The sequence below is a fragment of the Camelina sativa genome, chromosome 5 (genome assembly GCF_000633955.1).
Source record: "Camelina sativa cultivar DH55 chromosome 5, Cs, whole genome shotgun sequence".
Lineage (NCBI taxonomy): Eukaryota > Viridiplantae > Streptophyta > Magnoliopsida > Brassicales > Brassicaceae > Camelina > Camelina sativa.
Window position 1 is genome coordinate 15,550,095 of NC_025689.1, and position 18,060 is coordinate 15,568,154.

General features: G+C 35.2%; 4 protein-coding genes across 7 annotated transcripts in view; 2 read left to right on the plus strand and 2 right to left on the minus strand.

The window, feature by feature from the left end:
• LOC104789279 overlaps positions 1-767 on the plus strand; it is a 1,732-nt gene extending 965 nt beyond the window's left edge. Inside the window, exons 2-3 of the mRNA XM_019245944.1 lie at positions 24-96; positions 206-767. Coding sequence (XP_019101489.1) covers positions 24-96; positions 206-561 — 429 coding nt within the window. The 3' untranslated portion in view covers positions 562-767. The remainder of the gene's footprint in view (positions 1-23; positions 97-205) is intronic.
• Positions 1,586-4,168, minus strand: LOC104786989 (proline-rich extensin-like protein EPR1). Of its 2 annotated transcripts, XM_019245945.1 has the most exons (2): positions 3,946-4,166; positions 1,586-3,588 (listed from the first exon to the last, which is right to left on the minus strand). In XM_019245945.1, the coding sequence occupies exons 1-2, from the start codon at positions 4,127-4,129 to the stop codon at positions 1,778-1,780; spliced, it is 1,995 nt and encodes a 664-aa protein (XP_019101490.1). In that variant the 5' UTR covers positions 4,130-4,166; the 3' UTR covers positions 1,586-1,777. The 2 variants fall into 2 exon arrangements, with proteins under 2 accessions (XP_019101490.1, XP_010510779.1); XM_010512477.2 differs by having other exon boundaries at positions 1,586-4,168.
• Positions 9,761-11,329, minus strand: LOC104786992 (casparian strip membrane protein 3-like). Its single transcript, XM_010512478.2, has 3 exons — positions 10,883-11,329; positions 10,510-10,633; positions 9,761-10,166 (listed from the first exon to the last, which is right to left on the minus strand). The coding sequence occupies exons 1-3, from the start codon at positions 11,203-11,205 to the stop codon at positions 9,948-9,950; spliced, it is 666 nt and encodes a 221-aa protein (XP_010510780.1). The 5' UTR covers positions 11,206-11,329; the 3' UTR covers positions 9,761-9,947.
• Positions 13,963-17,357, plus strand: LOC104786993 (OTU domain-containing protein 5). 3 transcript variants are annotated; one of them, XM_010512479.1, is made up of 9 exons: positions 13,963-14,130; positions 14,534-15,284; positions 15,378-15,539; positions 15,943-16,020; positions 16,103-16,181; positions 16,268-16,413; positions 16,537-16,602; positions 16,685-16,856; positions 16,944-17,357. In XM_010512479.1, the coding sequence occupies exons 2-9, from the start codon at positions 14,685-14,687 to the stop codon at positions 17,159-17,161; spliced, it is 1,521 nt and encodes a 506-aa protein (XP_010510781.1). In that variant the 5' UTR covers positions 13,963-14,130; positions 14,534-14,684; the 3' UTR covers positions 17,162-17,357. The 3 variants fall into 3 exon arrangements, with proteins under 3 accessions (XP_010510781.1, XP_010510782.1, XP_010510783.1); XM_010512480.1 differs by having other exon boundaries at positions 14,544-15,284; XM_010512481.2 differs by having other exon boundaries at positions 16,947-17,161.

Sequence of the window (18,060 nt, forward strand, 5' to 3'; positions counted from 1 at the left end):
CAGCGCTCTCATCTTGCCTCGTGGTATATGCTTCACACGCACACGTCGAAGGAAAAGTCTCTTGTTTCGACTGTCCCAGCGATTATGATTACTCAGGTAATTTCAATACAGTACCAACTCTCTTATGGCTAAAACATCGTTTTAATAGTATACACTTATCTATACTCAAAACAACTCTTGACTAGACTTTATATCTTCGTTGTAGGGATTACGGTCAGGGTTAGCTGTAGCCACAGAAACACACGTTTTACCGTCACAACTGACAAGAAAGGCGAGTTCATGTCGGAACTTCCCTCTAGGGTAAAATCGAACTGTGAAGCGGAACTCCAAGGAAGCTTCAAGCAACTCTATGCTTCCAAAAATAATGTTAAGTCGAAGATTGTTAAGCTCGGGGGTGACAAATATGGTCTCTCTTCAAAGCTGATCTTCTTGAAGTCATGCCCAAGAAACCTCGGCTCTTTTGGTTCATCCAAGACCGTTGATATTCCTGTTCCTCCCGAGTGGGGGTTGGCTCCTACCAGTTATTACGTTCCTTTTTTCCCCATCATCGGTATCCCATAAGAACCCACCGTTTATAATCTTTATATTGTGTCTTTCATGTAATATGTAATATAATATATGTGTGTAGAGCCATCTAACTATATAAGTTGTTCTTTTCAAGTCCATGCTTGAACTGAAGTTTGTGTGTTATCTTAGTGACTGAAGATGGTTTATGTTGTCCTTTATGAAGCATAATTTAATGTCAAATTATTTAGGATTTGTGTTTACTTTTTATTTTTTAAAAGTCTAATAAGAAGATGAGACCAAATTTACTAAGGAGTTATAGACAAAGACGACAATACCCCTTCTCGTTGCAACATTGATCCTACAGACAACCACCATGACTCTCATGTGTTCATTTAACACCAAAATACGCAAAATCGTCTGGCGCTATCCGAAGCTGCTCAGTGCTTAGAGTATATCAACATGAATTCCAACAAATCTCCTTGAATTTTTTCTTGGAATTTGGTCGAAAATTGCCCAAAAAAGTTTTAGTTACTAACTCACAAGATATACCTCCTTGCAAATATTAAATAGTATTATATATATATATAGATATATATATATATATATATATATATTAATATAAGTGGTTCGCTTCATTTGGTGTCCATTCTGTAATTCCATCCTCAAGATGACTTAAAGTTTGGGTCAGAAATGTTTCGTATTTCTTCAGATAATAATACAAATTAAACAAGGAACATGTTCTCTTTATCATACAATTTGCTACTAAACCATACGAATATGCTATTCATTATAATTTCAGAGAGGGGTGGAGTAGTGTTTGGTAGATACTGAGTCTGATTTATGATTTTTTTTACTGTTAAATTAAATATATATATATATATATATATATATATATATATATATATATTAGAGCAGTTAAGTATAGAGCTGCCAAAATTGTTCTATGGAATTCAAGTTTGAACTTTAATTTATAAAAAATCAACATAGTTTATTTGAGGTTGATTATCTTAACACAAAACTTACTTTCGTTGTTAAAAATTTTAGAAAATGCGAACATAGATAACACTTCAACTCAAAGTATGGCATACCATTCTAAGATATCAAGACGGATCTCGATTGTAACATTTTTATAAACAACCAACTATAAAACTTTCTTTATTTTACCACATAATATGCAGTACCATATGTAGCTTTAACTTACACATCCTCTGTGATAGAAAGCCTTTTTGGCCATAATTTAGGAAATATCTATATATTGTAACTTGTTTCTCTAATTGCTTACATCTACAGGATGCAATACATATGCATATGGAGGCGGAGTACCGTATCCACCTTGTGGAGGCGATGGAGTAGTAGGTGTTGGAGGCAATTGTATTGGTGGTGGTTTTATGGGAGGGCTGTATGTTGGTGTTGGAGGCACTTGTACTGGTGGTGGTTGTACAGGAGGGCTGTAAGTTGGGGTTGGAGGCACTTGTACTGGTGGTGGTTTAACAGGAGGGCTATAAGTTGGGGTTGGAGGCACTTGTACTGGTGGTGGTTTTATAGGAGGACTATAGGTTGGAGTTGGAGGCTTTTGGACTGGTGGTGGCTTGATAGGTGGACTATAAGTTGGTGTCGGAGGCTGATGCACTGGTGGTGGCTTGATAGGTGGACTATATGTTGGCGTCGGAGACTGATGCACTGGTGGTGGCTTGATAGGTGGACTATATGTTGGCGTTGGAGGCTGATGCACTGGTGGTGGCTTTATAGGTGGACTATATGTTGGCGTCGGAGGTTGATGCACTGGTGGTGGCTTGATTGGTGGACTATAAGTTGGCGTCGGAGGTTTCACTGGTGGTGGTTTAATAGGTGGACTATAAGTTGGTGTTGGCGGTTTTTGTATTGGTGGTGGCTTGACTGGTGGACTATATGTTGGTGTCGGAGGTTTCTGCACTAGTGGTGGTTTAACAGGAGGGCTATAAGTTGGTGTTAGAGGTTTTTGTATCGGCGGTGGCTTGATTGGTGGACTGTATGTAGGTGTCGGAGGCTTCTGCACTGGTGGTGGTTTAACTGGTGGGCTATAAGTTGGTGTTGGAGGTTTTTGTATTGGCGGTGGCTTGACTGGTGGACTGTATGTTGGTGTCGGAGGCTTCTGTATAGGTGGTGGTTTAATAGGTGGACTATAAGTTGGTGTTGGAGGTTTTTGTATTGGCGGTGGCTTGACTGGTGGACTGTATGTTGGTGTCGGAGGCTTCTGTATAGGTGGTGGTTTAATAGGTGGACTATAAGTTGGTGTTGGAGGTTTTTGTATTGGCGGTGGCTTAACTGGTGGACTGTATGTTGGTGTCGGAGGCTTCTGTACAGGTGGTGGTTTAATAGGTGGACTATAAGTTGGAGGTTTTTGTACTGGCGGTGGCATGACTGGTGGACTGTATGTTGGTGTCGGGGGCTTCTGCACTGGTGGTGGCTTGACTGGTGGGCTGTATGTTGGTGTAGGAGGCTTTTGCACTGGTGGTGGCTTGACTGGTGGACTGTATGTTGGGGTCGGAGGCTTTTGTACTGGCGGTGGCATGACTGGTGGACTGTATGTTGGTGGCGGGGGCTTCTGCACTGGTGGTGGCTTGACCGGTGGGCTGTATGTTGGTGTAGGAGGCTTTTGCACTGGTGGTGGCTTGACTGGTGGACTGTATGTTGGGGTCGGAGGCTTTTGTACTGGCGGTGGCATGACTGGTGGACTGTATGTTGGTGTCGGGGGCTTCTGCACTGGTGGTGGCTTGACAGGTGGGCTATATGTTGGTGTGGGAGGCTTTTGCACTGGTGGTGGCTTGACTGGTGGGCTGTAAGTTGGTGTCGGAGGCTTATGTACTGGAGGTGGCTTTACAGGGGGACTATACGTTGGCGTGGGAGGCTTTTGAACCGGTGGCGACTTGATTGGGGGGCTGTATATTGGCGTCGGTGGCTTTTGTATTGGCGGTGGCTTTATAGGGGGACTATAGATAGGAGTGGGAGGCTTTTGAATTGGTGGTGGCTTGATAGGAGGACTATAAATTGGTGTTGGAGGCTTATGCACCGGTGGTGGCTTTATCGGGGGACTGTAGGTTGGTGTTGGAGGCTTTTGTACTGGTGGTGGTTTGATAGGTGGACTGTAAGTTGGTGTTGGTGGCTTTTGCACAGGTGGTGGTTGAACAGGGGGACTATAAGTTGGTGTTGGAGGCTTGTGCATCGGTGGTGGTTTGACCGGAGGACTGTAAGATGGTGTCGGTGGTTTGTGTACCGGTGGCGGCTTGATCGGAGGGCTGTAAGTTGGTGTCGGAGGCATTTGCACCGGTGGGGGTTTAACAGGTGGACTGTAAGTTGGTGTTGGAGGTTTCTGTATCGGTGGTGGTTTAATAGGAGGACTATAAGTTGGTGTCGGAGGTTGTTGTAATGGTGGTGGATATATCGGAGGACTGTAAGTTGGTGTTGGTGGTGTTGGGTAGCTGGGTGGGGCACCATAAATTGGTGAAGGAGGTGTGTAACCGTAGTTATCAGTTTCATACCTATTAAAGTGTTGCCTCGCCGTTGCATCTGCAGAAACTAAAGGGCCACTAAGAGAAAGAATGAGTACTAAGAATCTCAAGAAATCTATTAGTGGGACTCTCATCTTGTAAATGACTTACTTGGGAACAAAAGATACACACCCGTTTTAGAGCTTATATAGTTGAAGTTGTGAGAATAGCTTGCTGAAACGACGGGCCTTGCTTGGTATGAATGTTTTATTTCTACAGAATTTGCGGTAGGTTCAAAAGACTCTTTACCCTCATATTTTGGCATGGGCGGTTATGGTTCGTGTCAAGAGACCCTTGAATTACTATGTCCATCTTCTGCTCATCTTCTAAACCCGTGTAGGATCTTTTTTCTAATACCGGACATTTGTCATGTGATTTGCCTTAAAAACGTTTCTGATTATGTATTTATTTGTCTTGTTATATTGATTAGATCCCTTAATGGCAGCTTTTAGTTTTTGTTTTGTAGTATGGATGAGACTGGAACGAGCTGGATCCTTTGGTTGCTTGTACTTCACTCTTAGGTATATAAGCCGTGTATGATAACGCCTACTTTTTCAATATGATGATTTTATTTTCACTTTTAAGTTTTTTATTTAAAGTTTATTCGTAATTTTTTTTTTGTTCACAGTTTAGAATAAGAATAAACATAAATATTTAGCAGAAATAAAACAAGACAAATGTAATATTGGATTCACTGGTTGTATCGTTATGTTATCTTTATCTTATAGCAATTTATTGAGTGGAATAATATTTCCTACTGTCAAGAAAGTAATGACAAAGCTCAATATCATTGAATAATGAAGACAAAAATATTATAGCATTTGTTAGATTATTCTCATTTGTTCTATCATTCATCATTTCTAAGTTTTTTTTTCCTGCCGACTGAGGGAATCAAGGAACCAAAAACAAAACTTAAATACCAGATTTTTTGCAGGGAACCTGTAACAGTTCAAATAATTTCTTCTATATATGTACAATGAAGCTGTTTTACACCTTTAACGTGTCTTTTAAGTTTCGTCGATCATTTTCACTCATAAGCTCGCTTTTTCTGCCACACCTATCGACTGTCGTCATCTGCAATCTGCATGTTTCATAGTCATTCCAAGTGTACTTCCATATTCGTATAGAGATTATCAAACTTTTTTGGAAGTGAGCGTTACGTTTCCATCACAAAAAAGGTTATAGATTTAATTTGAAGTTTTTGTATTTATTACCACATATACTGTATCTTTGTTTTGATTGAAAGGCTTTCTTACGATTTAATCTTACAACAAGGTTTAGAGCACTTTTTTGTTGTCGAGCACTTTTAATTGTCACGTTAAGTTTGCCTTGGTCCTTCACACTTTTGATGACAATCAATATATTCTTGTACTTCCTATACAATACTAACAGTGAGACAGAAACAATAACATACATACATATATGTTTTATTGATTTTCTGGAAGAGAAATTATATATATCATATCTTAATTTATATATTTTTCATAATAAAACAACACATTGAGATTTTAAAAAAGGAAAATAAGTCTAGTAGCCAAAAAAATTTACCAAAATTCAAGGAAGTAACTATACAATAGGCCAAAACTACTAAACTAGGTTAATGACAAATTAGACGAGTTGGTAGAGATTTTTTCTATGTTATGGCATTTTGCTTCTATGCCATGGTTGTAGGTGACACAAAAATTGACCTAAAGCGTATTTCACAATTGACATGGTCATTTCTCTGAAGTTCTACGATATACTAGCATATAAAATTCCATGTTATCTTTATTGAATGAAATTCTATATTTAAAACTAATTGAAAAAAATAAATCTTATTCAACTTCGTTCATAAAAAAGTTCATATGCATATTATAACCATATTGTGAAATCAATATAGTATAGTTGCATTTTTATATTAAGAAAATAAACTTTATTTTAGTATAATCAGAAAGCTTAAAACTCATTATGGAATTTAACGACAAAAATGGATTCTACTTTCTACACTATACAGTTCGGGATCGACTACACTATCTACAAAGACCAGGTTACAAGATCATGAAGGATGGGCTAGCTAGCTCATCGTTCTCTGGTTTGGATCACGTACCTGATTCAAGCATTCTCTGTTTCATTATAAATGTTTGGGGTGATTCCAATGCTAATGAGCCAGCAAGCTTCCTTGATGATGGGTGGAATTAAACTTTTTGAGTCTTGTACCGCTAGATTTTATTTGGGTCAATTAAGTGTCCAACACCAACAAATGGTTCCAAAAAAAGCAGAGAAGATGTTCACAACTAATCTCACTGTTATAGCACACCACCATCATTGCATGGATTAATTCATGTCTCGGAAGTCCTTAAGTCAGAAGAAACCTATGGATTTACATCACAATTTTACCATTACGGTGCCGTAATGGACACACATATGCAAGGATGCAAACCCCATTCCACATGCAGAAGGATCTACACATTTTATTATTAGGGATATGCTCATCATTGGCCATTCAACGCAATACTTAAGAAACGAACACCAGTTAGAAACTAGATTGACAAAATATATTGAAAACTTAACAGAATTAAATTACAGGGATAAAATTAACATTAAACTCAATCTAAATAAATTATAGGGATATTTTGTTTAAAAAAAACCACTTGATACCAAGCTCAAACTTCAATCGTGGCAGAATGTTTTTTTTATATTTTTATTTTATGTCCAAATACACTTTTTTTTTTTATGTCCAAATACAGTTAACTATGTAGTTTTCCATATGTGATGAAAGAGTCTTACGAAGATATGATAGAGGAGAATGAGCGCCATAATTCTTGATATTAAAAAAGAGCCCACAGACTAATTTGGAATTATACAATTTTGCTCGATTGTCTTTGTTTCTCTCTCTCATCTGTAAAACTTCACAAACTTACCTTCGCTTCAGTTTTTTCTTCTCATACTAGGCTTGTATGCAAACCGTGACTAGAAAAACTTAATATATATTTTTGAAATCTAATGTTAAATAATATTCAAAAAAATAGAAGAAACTGTTTTTACAACATTTTTAGATTATATCCTACCACCCTGTCTAACATTTCCAAATTTTTAGATAAGAAAATATACAAATAGATTTGTTGCCATCCATTTAAATTATTATACATCCATTGTTCAATATAATATTATTATTTTGTAAAATTTGTTCTTAAATGTTATCTATTATATATTTATAATTATAATTTAAGTTTAATGTATCCATCTTTAGATATGTTCATATATAAAAGAATTGGAGGAAATGAGATGGGTTCATGTTTTATTGATGTGAGATTGCAAATTGTTACATTTTTACAAATCCTGCTGATGGAGAGTTTTTATGGATAAACTTTCAAGAAGGTCATCTTCCATACACCTTCCTGAAAAAGACCTTGCAAAAAACTCAACAAAGAAGCACTTAAAATTCGTTTTATTGTCAAAAATTCATCATTTGCTTCTGTGAAAATCATGTCATATTCAAAATTTTAAGTATAGCCATCTTGTAATCCCAATTCAGTAACGAACACACACATAGAGAGACTTTGTCTCCTTCTTCTCACTGCAACCAAAAGACAAAAATATAATTATCCATCTTAGCATTTAATAACAATAATCAATGAGCAACTAAAATTTACTTACACAGGAGGCAATTCAACATTGATTTTGTAAGCATTTGTGCAACTCTGCCACTAACCTTTTATCAACATAGTTCCTAAAAATCTCAAAGGACCATATGCATATGCAGTTACATCTTTCGATTGGTCCCGCCAGATACAAGCTTGTCTTTTAACACGTTTTAATTTAATAATACTGAAAAAGATAATTAGATAAACATATATCTATTTTTAAATGCTTGTATTTGGATGACACGTTTGGAGCTTATAATATTGTGATGTCTGTTGGTTGGCTAAATCATGTGATATCTAGATAAGTTTGATTAAAAGGATAAAATGATCTTCTAAAAATGGAATACTTTGAGTTAGGTTACAGATACTTAAAATATTAAACAATCCCCTTTACAATAAAACGGAATTTACAATAAAACGGAAGTACACAACATTATTTTGTAGACTATATAATTTTTATAAATTGATCACAAATAGGGTATAGATTAATTGGTTACAAATTAAATAGTGGGTGCAACCTTAATTTATTTTTGAAAGATTTTATTATTAGAGCATGTTGTTTCCGAAAATCTTAAAAAGAATATTCTAAAAAATCATTTGATATCATCTAACTTACCATATTAATTTCTTTATTAAATTATTCATCAAATAAAATCCTTTGATATCTAACTTAACATATTAATTTGTTAATTATCATTATACATCACCTCTCATTTTTATATATGAGTCTATTTTGTGAACAAATAAAATTATCATATTAATTATTATAATTAAAAAATATTTTTATTTCCAGATATACCATAAGTTGAATTCTTAAAACAAATATAAATTGTTCAATCTATAAACTATTCAAGCTTTAGTAATATTATTCTTTAAAGATAATATATATTGAATTAAAAATTTTACTGAGTAACAGATCAAAATTTGAATATTTAAATTCAATTTCATATTTTTTTTCAATTTTATAATTTTATATAAACTTTAAATAATTTATTTTGAAATATTTTTAATATATTGAAACTTGATATAAAAGTTATAAACTATAAACACTCTAAATTGATTTGTTATAGCAATGTCAATAATATGTCACTATAATATGAAAGAATTTCAAGAAACGAAGTACATTAAAACAAAAAGTATAACAATATATTAAATTACTCATAATATAATAACTTATCTTTTTAAAAACCAAATTACAAAATTATGTCTTAGAATGACATTTAATTCATGATGTAGAATATACATTGTTGAAATAAATTCACATACATAAACTAATACAATATATTAAAATTTTATTTTAAATTTTTATTTTTGTAAAAAATAAAATTTAACCAGTGTTATAACACGGGTAATTATCTAGAATCATTAACAATATAAAATTTACAAAATATGTGTCTTTTTTTTAGCCATCATATTTAGCATATGATTTTATTGCATAATGTTCTATCCAAAAAAACTTTTAAAAACAATCATATAAATTATATTTTATATAAAAATTACAGTATAAATAAACGAATTTATATCCGTGCTCTAGCACGGGTCTTAATCTAGTTAATATGATGAAATATCAAATGCAAACTAACAGAAGAGGTGGACAGATGATCAAATTTATGATCTCAACCCAAAATATCTACCAAATACCATATAATTAAGCACGCAAACATTATATTTTAATTCTCGATATGGTCCTAACATGGCTATATGAATTTTCTAGGTTTTTTTTTGTCAAGGCCACAACTGGCCGGCCCATTAGCCAAATTCCTACATTCTTAGGAGCCGGGACTCGATCCCGAGTGTGATGGTGCCTTCTACAAATAGACTTACCTTCTGCCACTGCACTAAGGTCACTTCACTGATTTTTCTAGGTTTTGCGGGCTTTTCTCCAAAATAGAAAAACAAACTTATAAGTTTGTAACATCTTTTGGAAATAGTGAATTTACCTGTAAAATGAGCTATTAAATTCACAAGTATGTATTAAACAATTTAATTTAAACGCAAAAATCTTAAGCCAAATTAATTGTTTCAATTCTAAATTTTTTCTCGTCAACAAGTTCTATAAACTGATTCTGATCAAAAATTATGTAAGAAAATAAAAACTATGTGTGACGATAGAACATTGATATATTTTTTTTGTTTTCTAGCACAATGAACATTGATTTACAACATTTTTTTCATTATACAACCTGAGCACAGCACAACAAAACCAAATCATACATAATAACAATTTAAATTTCACACAAATGAATATCAGAGCACATTGAAATTTAATCGAGAGGATCAATCCAAATTTTCAGGTCGATCTCTTGAGAGCAAAAGCAGAAAGGATGACGAGGAACATGAGTAGAGTCGCTGCAATAAAGGACGCCACCACAGCGCCACTCGTTCCTTGGCAAAAGTCACCAAACTGCTGGCAAACTGGAAGCCAGTTCGAGCTGGAATTCCCGTTGTGCGCCAAATAAACTATGGCGGCAGAAGCGGATGCCGCCATCATAGTGAGACCCATCATCGCCTGGACCATAACAACCGTACAGATTAGTTAAAGAGATATGTCAGATTAATTAACGTACTTATTCATTGTATTTTGTGATCGAAATATAAGTTCGTTATAGATTATTGATACTTCAATATATTCAACCATACTGTATGCATTAACGAGTATCTAGAATAAGCCTAATGAAATACAACCGTTGGAGGTTAATTTCTTTTCTTTAGCGTTTGTGTTAGTGATTCGTTTAACTTTTACTTTCTATCGTAAGGTTCCAAGAAATTATTGTTTGTACATGTTTGGCATTTGCGTTCATGTTTTAGTACTATGTTAAAAAGTATTAATTTACTGGAAAATAATTAATTACCGTGTCACATAAGATCAGGAAGAGCCTAGGAGGCACCGCGAGAGGACGGAGGATACATACAATTGAAAAAGGCAATGAGAGGGTTAGGTAGCCGCCCACGATTGAGTTTACTATCACAAAAGATCTGCAAAACAAACAAAAGAAATAATTAAGTTTGAATCTTCATATAATAAAGTATTATGTACCTAATTCATGATCCTTCATATGTACCAAACTAGTATTCGTATGCCTTATAAATAGGTCGAGAACATATATATTTCTCTCTTGGCAACTAGTGCTCGAACATAGGAAGTAGCCAGCTGAAACCTTCAAAAAAGCCTACTACATTCTTGGCTTAATCTATATTAAGACTAACGTTTGGGGAGTAACTTACGACATAGTTGGTAGATCAGTGTAGTCAGCTTGGAACTGCAAGAACTGAGTGAAGAAAGGAAGGGTCTCTTCCGTTGTCGCCATCTTTGCTGCAGCAGCCATGGCAGTGATGGCTGCGATGAGTCTTAGAACAAAGTCCAAGATCGCAACACCTCTTTTCCACCCGGGGGTGCCCACCTTTTCTTGCTTGTGTTTCTCCATGATCCGACTGTAGTTCATAGGAGGAGCAAACACATGAGCTTTGCCTTTGCCTTTGTCTAGCTTTGGCCTTTGGACAATGGGTTCTTCTTCTTCTCTTCTGCTCCCTGCCTTTTCGATATCCATAGAAGACAATTCAGAAGAAGAGGAAGAGTAGATGTTACGGTACGGTTATCTCTCTTTTGGAAGTTGAATTTGGAAAAGATTAAACGGAAGAGCTAAAGATGAGAATGATGAAGTTTTGCAAATAAGATATATATGCATACTTGTAATTGAGTTGTTGTAGTGGATATGGAATGGTTTTAGGGTTGGGTGTGTATATTATTATTTCTTTTATTTTACTACTCGCTGGTTAGCAAAAATATAGAAGGCGACTTGCTCCATTTCCTCATAAAGCTGTATTTGACTATTAATAGTTTATTTTACTTAAAATTCTCTTCCAAGTATAAAATGTTTCTATGTCAACAACCATGTCCCTTTTAGTTATAACCAAACTAGTTCATTATACAATACATAGAGAGGTTCTGTTAAAGAATTAATACTTTTTGACCACTCTGAATGGAACATTATACTTTTTATGTAGGATTAGGTCACGTTGAATTGTTTACAAACTTTGCTTTAGGTTCAGTTATTGTTAGGTTGACGTAGAATATTAACGAAGATATATATCAGATATCTCTATTATATTATTTAAGTAATGTTCTAAACAATTAACCCTACTCTCATGTGGTATATTATACAAAATGCCATTGTAATTAATTACAAAATATAATAACCGAATCTTATTATTAATTTGTTGTAATCAGAAAATGGTTACTCAAAAAAATAGCAAATGAAACATAACTTATTGTGATAAAACGTATGTATTTATAAAATGTACATATATATAAACGTTTTCAAGTACATGGAAATGTATAGTCCATCCCCATATGCATTTATTTTATATTATACACAAAAAATAATTAGTACTATATAATATGACTCAAAAAAATATTATATTATATAATATATCAAATAATTATAGTACATAATAATATAATTTTATAAAAATAAAACAAAAAAGGTTATTTTCCCGCACTGCAGCACGAATTCATATATAAATAACAAAATGTATAAATAACAATCATTTTCTATTAAAAGTAAAGTTAAGTTGAACTTAGGCTTTAACTTTTATTCTAGAATATATATATATAAATTATTAATAAATGATAATACTACAAAATATTAACGGGTATTTACAGGTTGGGTAACAAAACGGATAATGAGACGGGTAATGGCACGAGTATCAAAAATTAAATTAATACCCGATACTCGATCCTTACTCACAAATAATATAATAATAATTCTTTTACTCGACCCTAAAGCTGCGGTACCCTTTTTCGGGATGGATAAGAGCTGAGTAACGGATCGAATATGGGTAACGGTTATAGTTTCCAAGCCAACCTATTAGTAGTTTAATATGACTCAAAACTCACCATATAGTACTATATTATATAACATGTAAATGAATGATACAACATAATCATAATCTGAACAAATAAAAACAAATAACGAAAAATAAATTCTCCGCAGTACCAGCGCGGATCATTATCTAGTATCTATATACTTATTTAAACAATATTATTAGAACTTAGAAGTTTAACTTTGTGGCATATTACAAAAAATGCAATTGCATTTTAATTAATTTAATAATATATAAAAGAAATGTTTATATTGGTTTATAAAATAATAAAATAATATTTCTAAAATTATTTAACAAATTCTATTTATTATTTCAGAAATCTTAGGAAACAATAACAAACTACTTAGAGTAATTATAAAACTTAATTTTATTAATAAAACTAAGATTAAATAGAAATATTCTTAAATGGTTTAATAATGACATTGACATATATATTTTAAAACTAAGATACAACATTGCTTATATTTTAAATATGTAAAATATTATATTTAATTTATTGAATACTTTTTTGCACTGCATATTAATGCAGTGACATCTTATTAAAATCTAAGAAATTACAAATATTATATTTCGTTTGGCACATATCATAAATATTTAAAATATTTGTATAAATATACTCTTAGTTAATATATAATGATTAATGATTAAGAAGATAAATTATTTAGTGTTTGGTTCATGGCGTACACGTGGAACTGAGATTGACTAAAACGACATCGTTTTAGTCATTTTTTTGGTGTGTTGTGGTTACTATGAAATAACTAAAATGACGTCGTTTTAGTTAGTCTCGGTGCTATGTGGACGCTAAAGGTCGTCTATCTCAGCAACATTAAACTCTGACTTAATACCGTTAAAATAAATGTTGAAATTGTCAACATTTCATATAGTTCAGATAGCAAATTTGAATTTTAACATTGTTCAGATTGTTATTTGCAAAATATTAAAGTTTATGTATGAAAAAGTTTTTGGCAAATAGTTGAGGTCGAATTTGGTCATTTTCCCGATGGTCTGCTCTCTATTGGTTTCACACTAAAGGCACCATAGGACTTTAACTTGTTTTGAGAATTGAGACTGTGTTTTTCAAAACTTATACTCGCTAAGCTGCATCTAATGTAATAAACAGTTTTTTATGTGGAATAGATTTTTACATTCATACAAAGAAAAAAAAAACGAGGTGTTGAACGGGAGGTGGCAATGGAGTGAACCTCTTTAGTGTTTCCCTCTCGCACACTATTTTGGATATGGGCTTTCTTTTAAGTTTGGCCCAACGATTAAAATCCACAGATGAGAAAACAACATCCGCAACGATGAGAACACGTGGCAACGCAAATGATGAAAGTGCGTCGCTGAGTCCACGTCATCACCTTGGCCGTCTCGTCCAACCCCAATGACGGTTAAAAAATTTTAAGAAACAACAAAAAAAAAAAAAAATCATCGTTCCAGTTTTATATTTCTTTTTTATCTGAGAGCGTCTTCTTCGTCTTCTTCGTCTTCTTCGTTTTGCGAAACCCTAATCTTCTAGTTCTGCTACATTCTTCCGGGATCTTTCCGGTGGGATCTCGAATCTGTATTCTCAGCTGCTGAAATCTCCGGTAAGTTTTCCTTTACTGAGGTCAACTTCTTAGGGTTTCGATTATCGTTGTTTGATTATCGTTTCGTCTGATCCCTTTCTTTGATTGATTTTTAGGTTTAAAATGTCAAATTGATTGCTTTTTAGGTTAAAAATGTCAAATTGATTGGTGTTTCTTTTGTTTCGTCATGTTTATAGCCTCGTACTGTATCGTTTCCAAGAAAATATTGGGGGAAAAGAGGGGAGTTTTGAGTTAGAATTACCGCAGCTTGAGTCAGTTTCATGTTCGTTTCGGGGATTGATTCGTAAAGTAGAATTAGGTAGAGGTTGTTGTGTTTTTGGGGAATGTTTTAGATCTAATTTTCCAAGAAACTAGGAGGTGTTGGATTGTTTGAAAAAACTTGGGGAATCTTGATGATTGGTAGGGGAATGCAGAGAACGTTTTGCTGCGAGGTGGAGAACGGTTGGAAGGAATCCCTCTCTCAAGGGATTGTAATCGTAGGGCCTAAGGCAAGAACAAGGGACAAACCTTGGGATCATCTCTAATCTTTGGTATTTGATTAGTACAGAAGCAACATGACTCGGATTTTGGTTCAACGTGGTTCATCCGGCAGTTCTTCCAACTCAACCCGCTCTTCTTCTTCCTCTGGCTCAGCTTCTTCCTCAGAAACAGAGTCACAGATAAACAATAATATTCCGGTAACGATCGATGAAGAAATTCCTGATGAAAAACAAGAAGAGGTTTCCGTTGTTGATCAACCGGAGTGTTCTGATGCTAAGAATGTAGTTGTGGACAGTGATGTACCTGTGGATAGAGAAGATGATGAAAGTTTGGTTGTTTCAGAAAATGTTCATGTTGAGAGTGAAGGAATTGATTGTGATTCTCCAGTTAGTGGTGGCAGTAACCCTGATTCACCACCCGTACCAGCTCCGCCACCAAAACCTTCTCCTACTGTCAATCCTGGTAATAACAGATCGGTCTTTGGAAGTTTTGACGCTATACGAATTGGACCAACACGAAGAGGTGCTGGGCCTCGCTCTCTTGTTAATAGGAGTTCGCCAACTGGATCACATCCTTCTTCTCCAAGATCACACAGTGAGAACGAAGGCTATAATAGTTCTGATGAGCATATGCCATGCTATGTGTCTTCTCATCTTGGCTCCAGCTCTGGCCCGGTAAGTTTGTTTTAAATTTCTTGACTGTATCGATGCCTAGCATATTTTATCTGGCTCTATTTTCAATTAATTAGTTTAAGTACTATCTCACAGGAAAGAGAACACCAGTTTGAAGCAGAGATTAATGAATCAAAAGGCTTTGAAATTAGGCGGATGTTGGAAGATGGAAATTGTCTTTTTCGGGCTGTTGCAGATCAAGTATATGGGGATTCAGAGGTATATGACCTGGCTAGGCAAATGTGCATGGATTACATGGTAATATTTCTTTCCTTTCCGAACTAGGTAGCTTTGACGATATCTTAGCATTTGAGACCATTACATGAGCTAGATTAGCGAACTGACTTGCATCTGAGAACAACACGCGAGAAAGGTATACTAAAAAATCGATAAATTAAGTAAACATGCCAAGATTGTACTTTATGGATAAGCTATTAACCATGTTTGGTAGACTGTGTGTTACCTTCTTAAGTTTCTAGCCATCCAGCCACAGTCTTAGGTAAGTTGAGTGAAACAGAGAGTAACAACAGCATGTACTTCTTTGGTATTGTGAATGTAATCATTTTTTTGTATGTATCTTGTTTTGGACGGAGCACAGAATTAGGTTTTTTAGTGTGGTAAAAATTCGTAGAACTTACTGGTTTCACAATGAATGGTTTAGGAACAAGAGAGGGATCACTTTTCTCAGTTCATAACCGAAGGCTTTACCTCTTACTTGAAGAGGAAAAGAAGAGATAAGGTGCTTTGCTCTTAGCCATGACTTCACTTTGTTAGCTTTTGGTTCCAATCTCTTTGACGCCTATTTTGTACACTGGTGCTAGGTCTATGGAAACAACATAGAGATCCAAGCTTTAGCAGAAATGTATAATAGGCCAATCCACATTTACTCATATAGCACAGGTGCAACTTAGATTGACATTAAAAGTTCCATGCTCTTTACTGTTAAATAAAAAAATATGAAAACAAAATGTAATGTTTCTGTACAGAGTCTATCAACATATTCCAAGGAAACTACAGCACGGATACACCTCCCATAAGGCTGAGCTTCCACCACGGCAATCATTATAATTCTTTGGTGGATCCACATCGGTTGACAGTTGGTGCAGGGCTTGGATTTAGTAGTCTCAGTGGGGTAAGTATAGTTTCTTCTCTTCCTCTGTCTCTATTCAACTGATGCAATAGAGCACAACCCTAATTTGAAATGTAGCAAGCACTTCTTTGTCTCTTCACATCATATTTCTTGTTTTGAATCCAGAGACACGTGGACAAAGAACAGGTGAAAGCTGCTATAAAGGCTCAGCAAGAACATCAGATTGATAATGCAAGTAGCTCTTAATCATCCATGGACAGATTCACCAATCCGCCTGAGTGTGTGACTGCTAACATATCTGTCTTTGTTCCAGGCGCTCTTAGCAGAAGGGAGATTTTACTCTGACCTTGAGCTTACGGAAAAAGAAATCGAGCGGTCGGTAATGGAAGCTTCCCGTGCTGAGTATCTTATGGAATGGTCTAAGCCACGAATCGGTCCAAAGGAATCATCCACCTCTAATGCTGAGACGTCATCTTCTGGAGCTAGTAAGTATTTTTCCCTTTTAAATCTGCTCACCTAGAATACTGAGGACAAGCATTTTTTGTGACCTTTTTTGTTTTCGTTTATTGAAGCAGGACCTTCAGGCAGTGATTCGAAACCAGATGAGGCAGTAAAAGAAAAGGTGGTGCTGAGCAGCAGCATCGAGATGGTATTGTCGATGGGATTTAGCTACACGCAGGCCATGGAAGCTTATAGCATTTTTGGGGATGACGTTGACTCTATGGTCTGTTACGTAGTGGAGACGAGCTGTGGCGGCAACAATCGACGGAAAGGCAAAGCAACGGAATAGAGAATGTATCTGTATTACTAGTATATGAAATACCAATTCGTATTCCTACCAACGTTGGGCGATTACCCTTGTCAGAAGAATAATGAATAAACTTGTGCATCATGACATAGACATGTATTATCATGTATGCGTATGTTTGTGGCCTCTGTACTATAGTTGTTCAAGTTGAATAAGAGAGAAAAAGCACTTGCATCTTTTTGCTAAAAGTAAAACGAGCAGAAGACTTGCGAATTAAACTCGAATTTTAATTAAAACAACCAAACATAGAGAACCGGATTTATATTGTCTACTCTACCATTATCACCGTTAACGGTTAAAGAGTCAAATGACTCAAATCTCACTAGACTACTAGAGCAACACTACGGGGGTAAGTTCAGATAACTCCTACCGAATGAACCAAAAAAAAAAACAATACTAACCATAACCGGAACTGAACACATAACATGGGTCTTAAGGCACACTACTATGCCATCATATATACCGATAAATATAGACATAAATAATAAAAGACGGAATCAGCAGAGCTTGGTGTCGAAGTTGAGAGTGATTCCCATGCTGAACAGCTCCTGACACAGAAGCTTAGCTCCATAAGGAACATAAACCCTTACCACATGGTCTGAGGATTCGCAGACTCTACAGTATGGCCCTCTGATCTTTCTTCCACTGCTTGGAGTCCTCTCGATCACATTCGCATAGGCCTTACATTTCCTGCAGATGTGCATCTGAGAAGAGTCACTAAGGGTGTAATGACTAATATTGCACAGCTCACACCCAACAGGAATGACAGGTCCAGTTCGCATTAATGCGTGTAATTGTTTGGTTCCTTCAGAAGATATTGATTCCCCATGCTGTATTACAGTCTTCTTCTTCCTCAATCCCGATCAGTTCGAGAATTCCTT

Coding starts and splice junctions, on each gene's coding strand:
- LOC104786993 (XM_010512479.1), top strand. CDS start 14,685: ATGACTCGGATTTTGGTTCAACGTGGTTCATCCGGCAGTTCTTCCAAC. Junction 15,540..15,942: donor AAATGTGCATGGATTACATG/GTAATATTTCTT, acceptor TGAATGGTTTAG/GAACAAGAGAGGGATCACTT. Junction 16,414..16,536: donor GATTTAGTAGTCTCAGTGGG/GTAAGTATAGTT, acceptor TTTTGAATCCAG/AGACACGTGGACAAAGAACA.
- LOC104786992 (XM_010512478.2), bottom strand. CDS start 11,205: ATGGATATCGAAAAGGCAGGGAGCAGAAGAGAAGAAGAAGAACCCATT. Junction 10,634..10,882: donor ACTGATCTACCAACTATGTC/GTAAGTTACTCC, acceptor TTTGTTTTGCAG/ATCTTTTGTGATAGTAAACT. Junction 10,167..10,509: donor TCCTGATCTTATGTGACACG/GTAATTAATTAT, acceptor GTTATGGTCCAG/GCGATGATGGGTCTCACTAT.
- LOC104786989 (XM_010512477.2), bottom strand. CDS start 4,129: ATGAGAGTCCCACTAATAGATTTCTTGAGATTCTTAGTACTCATTCTT.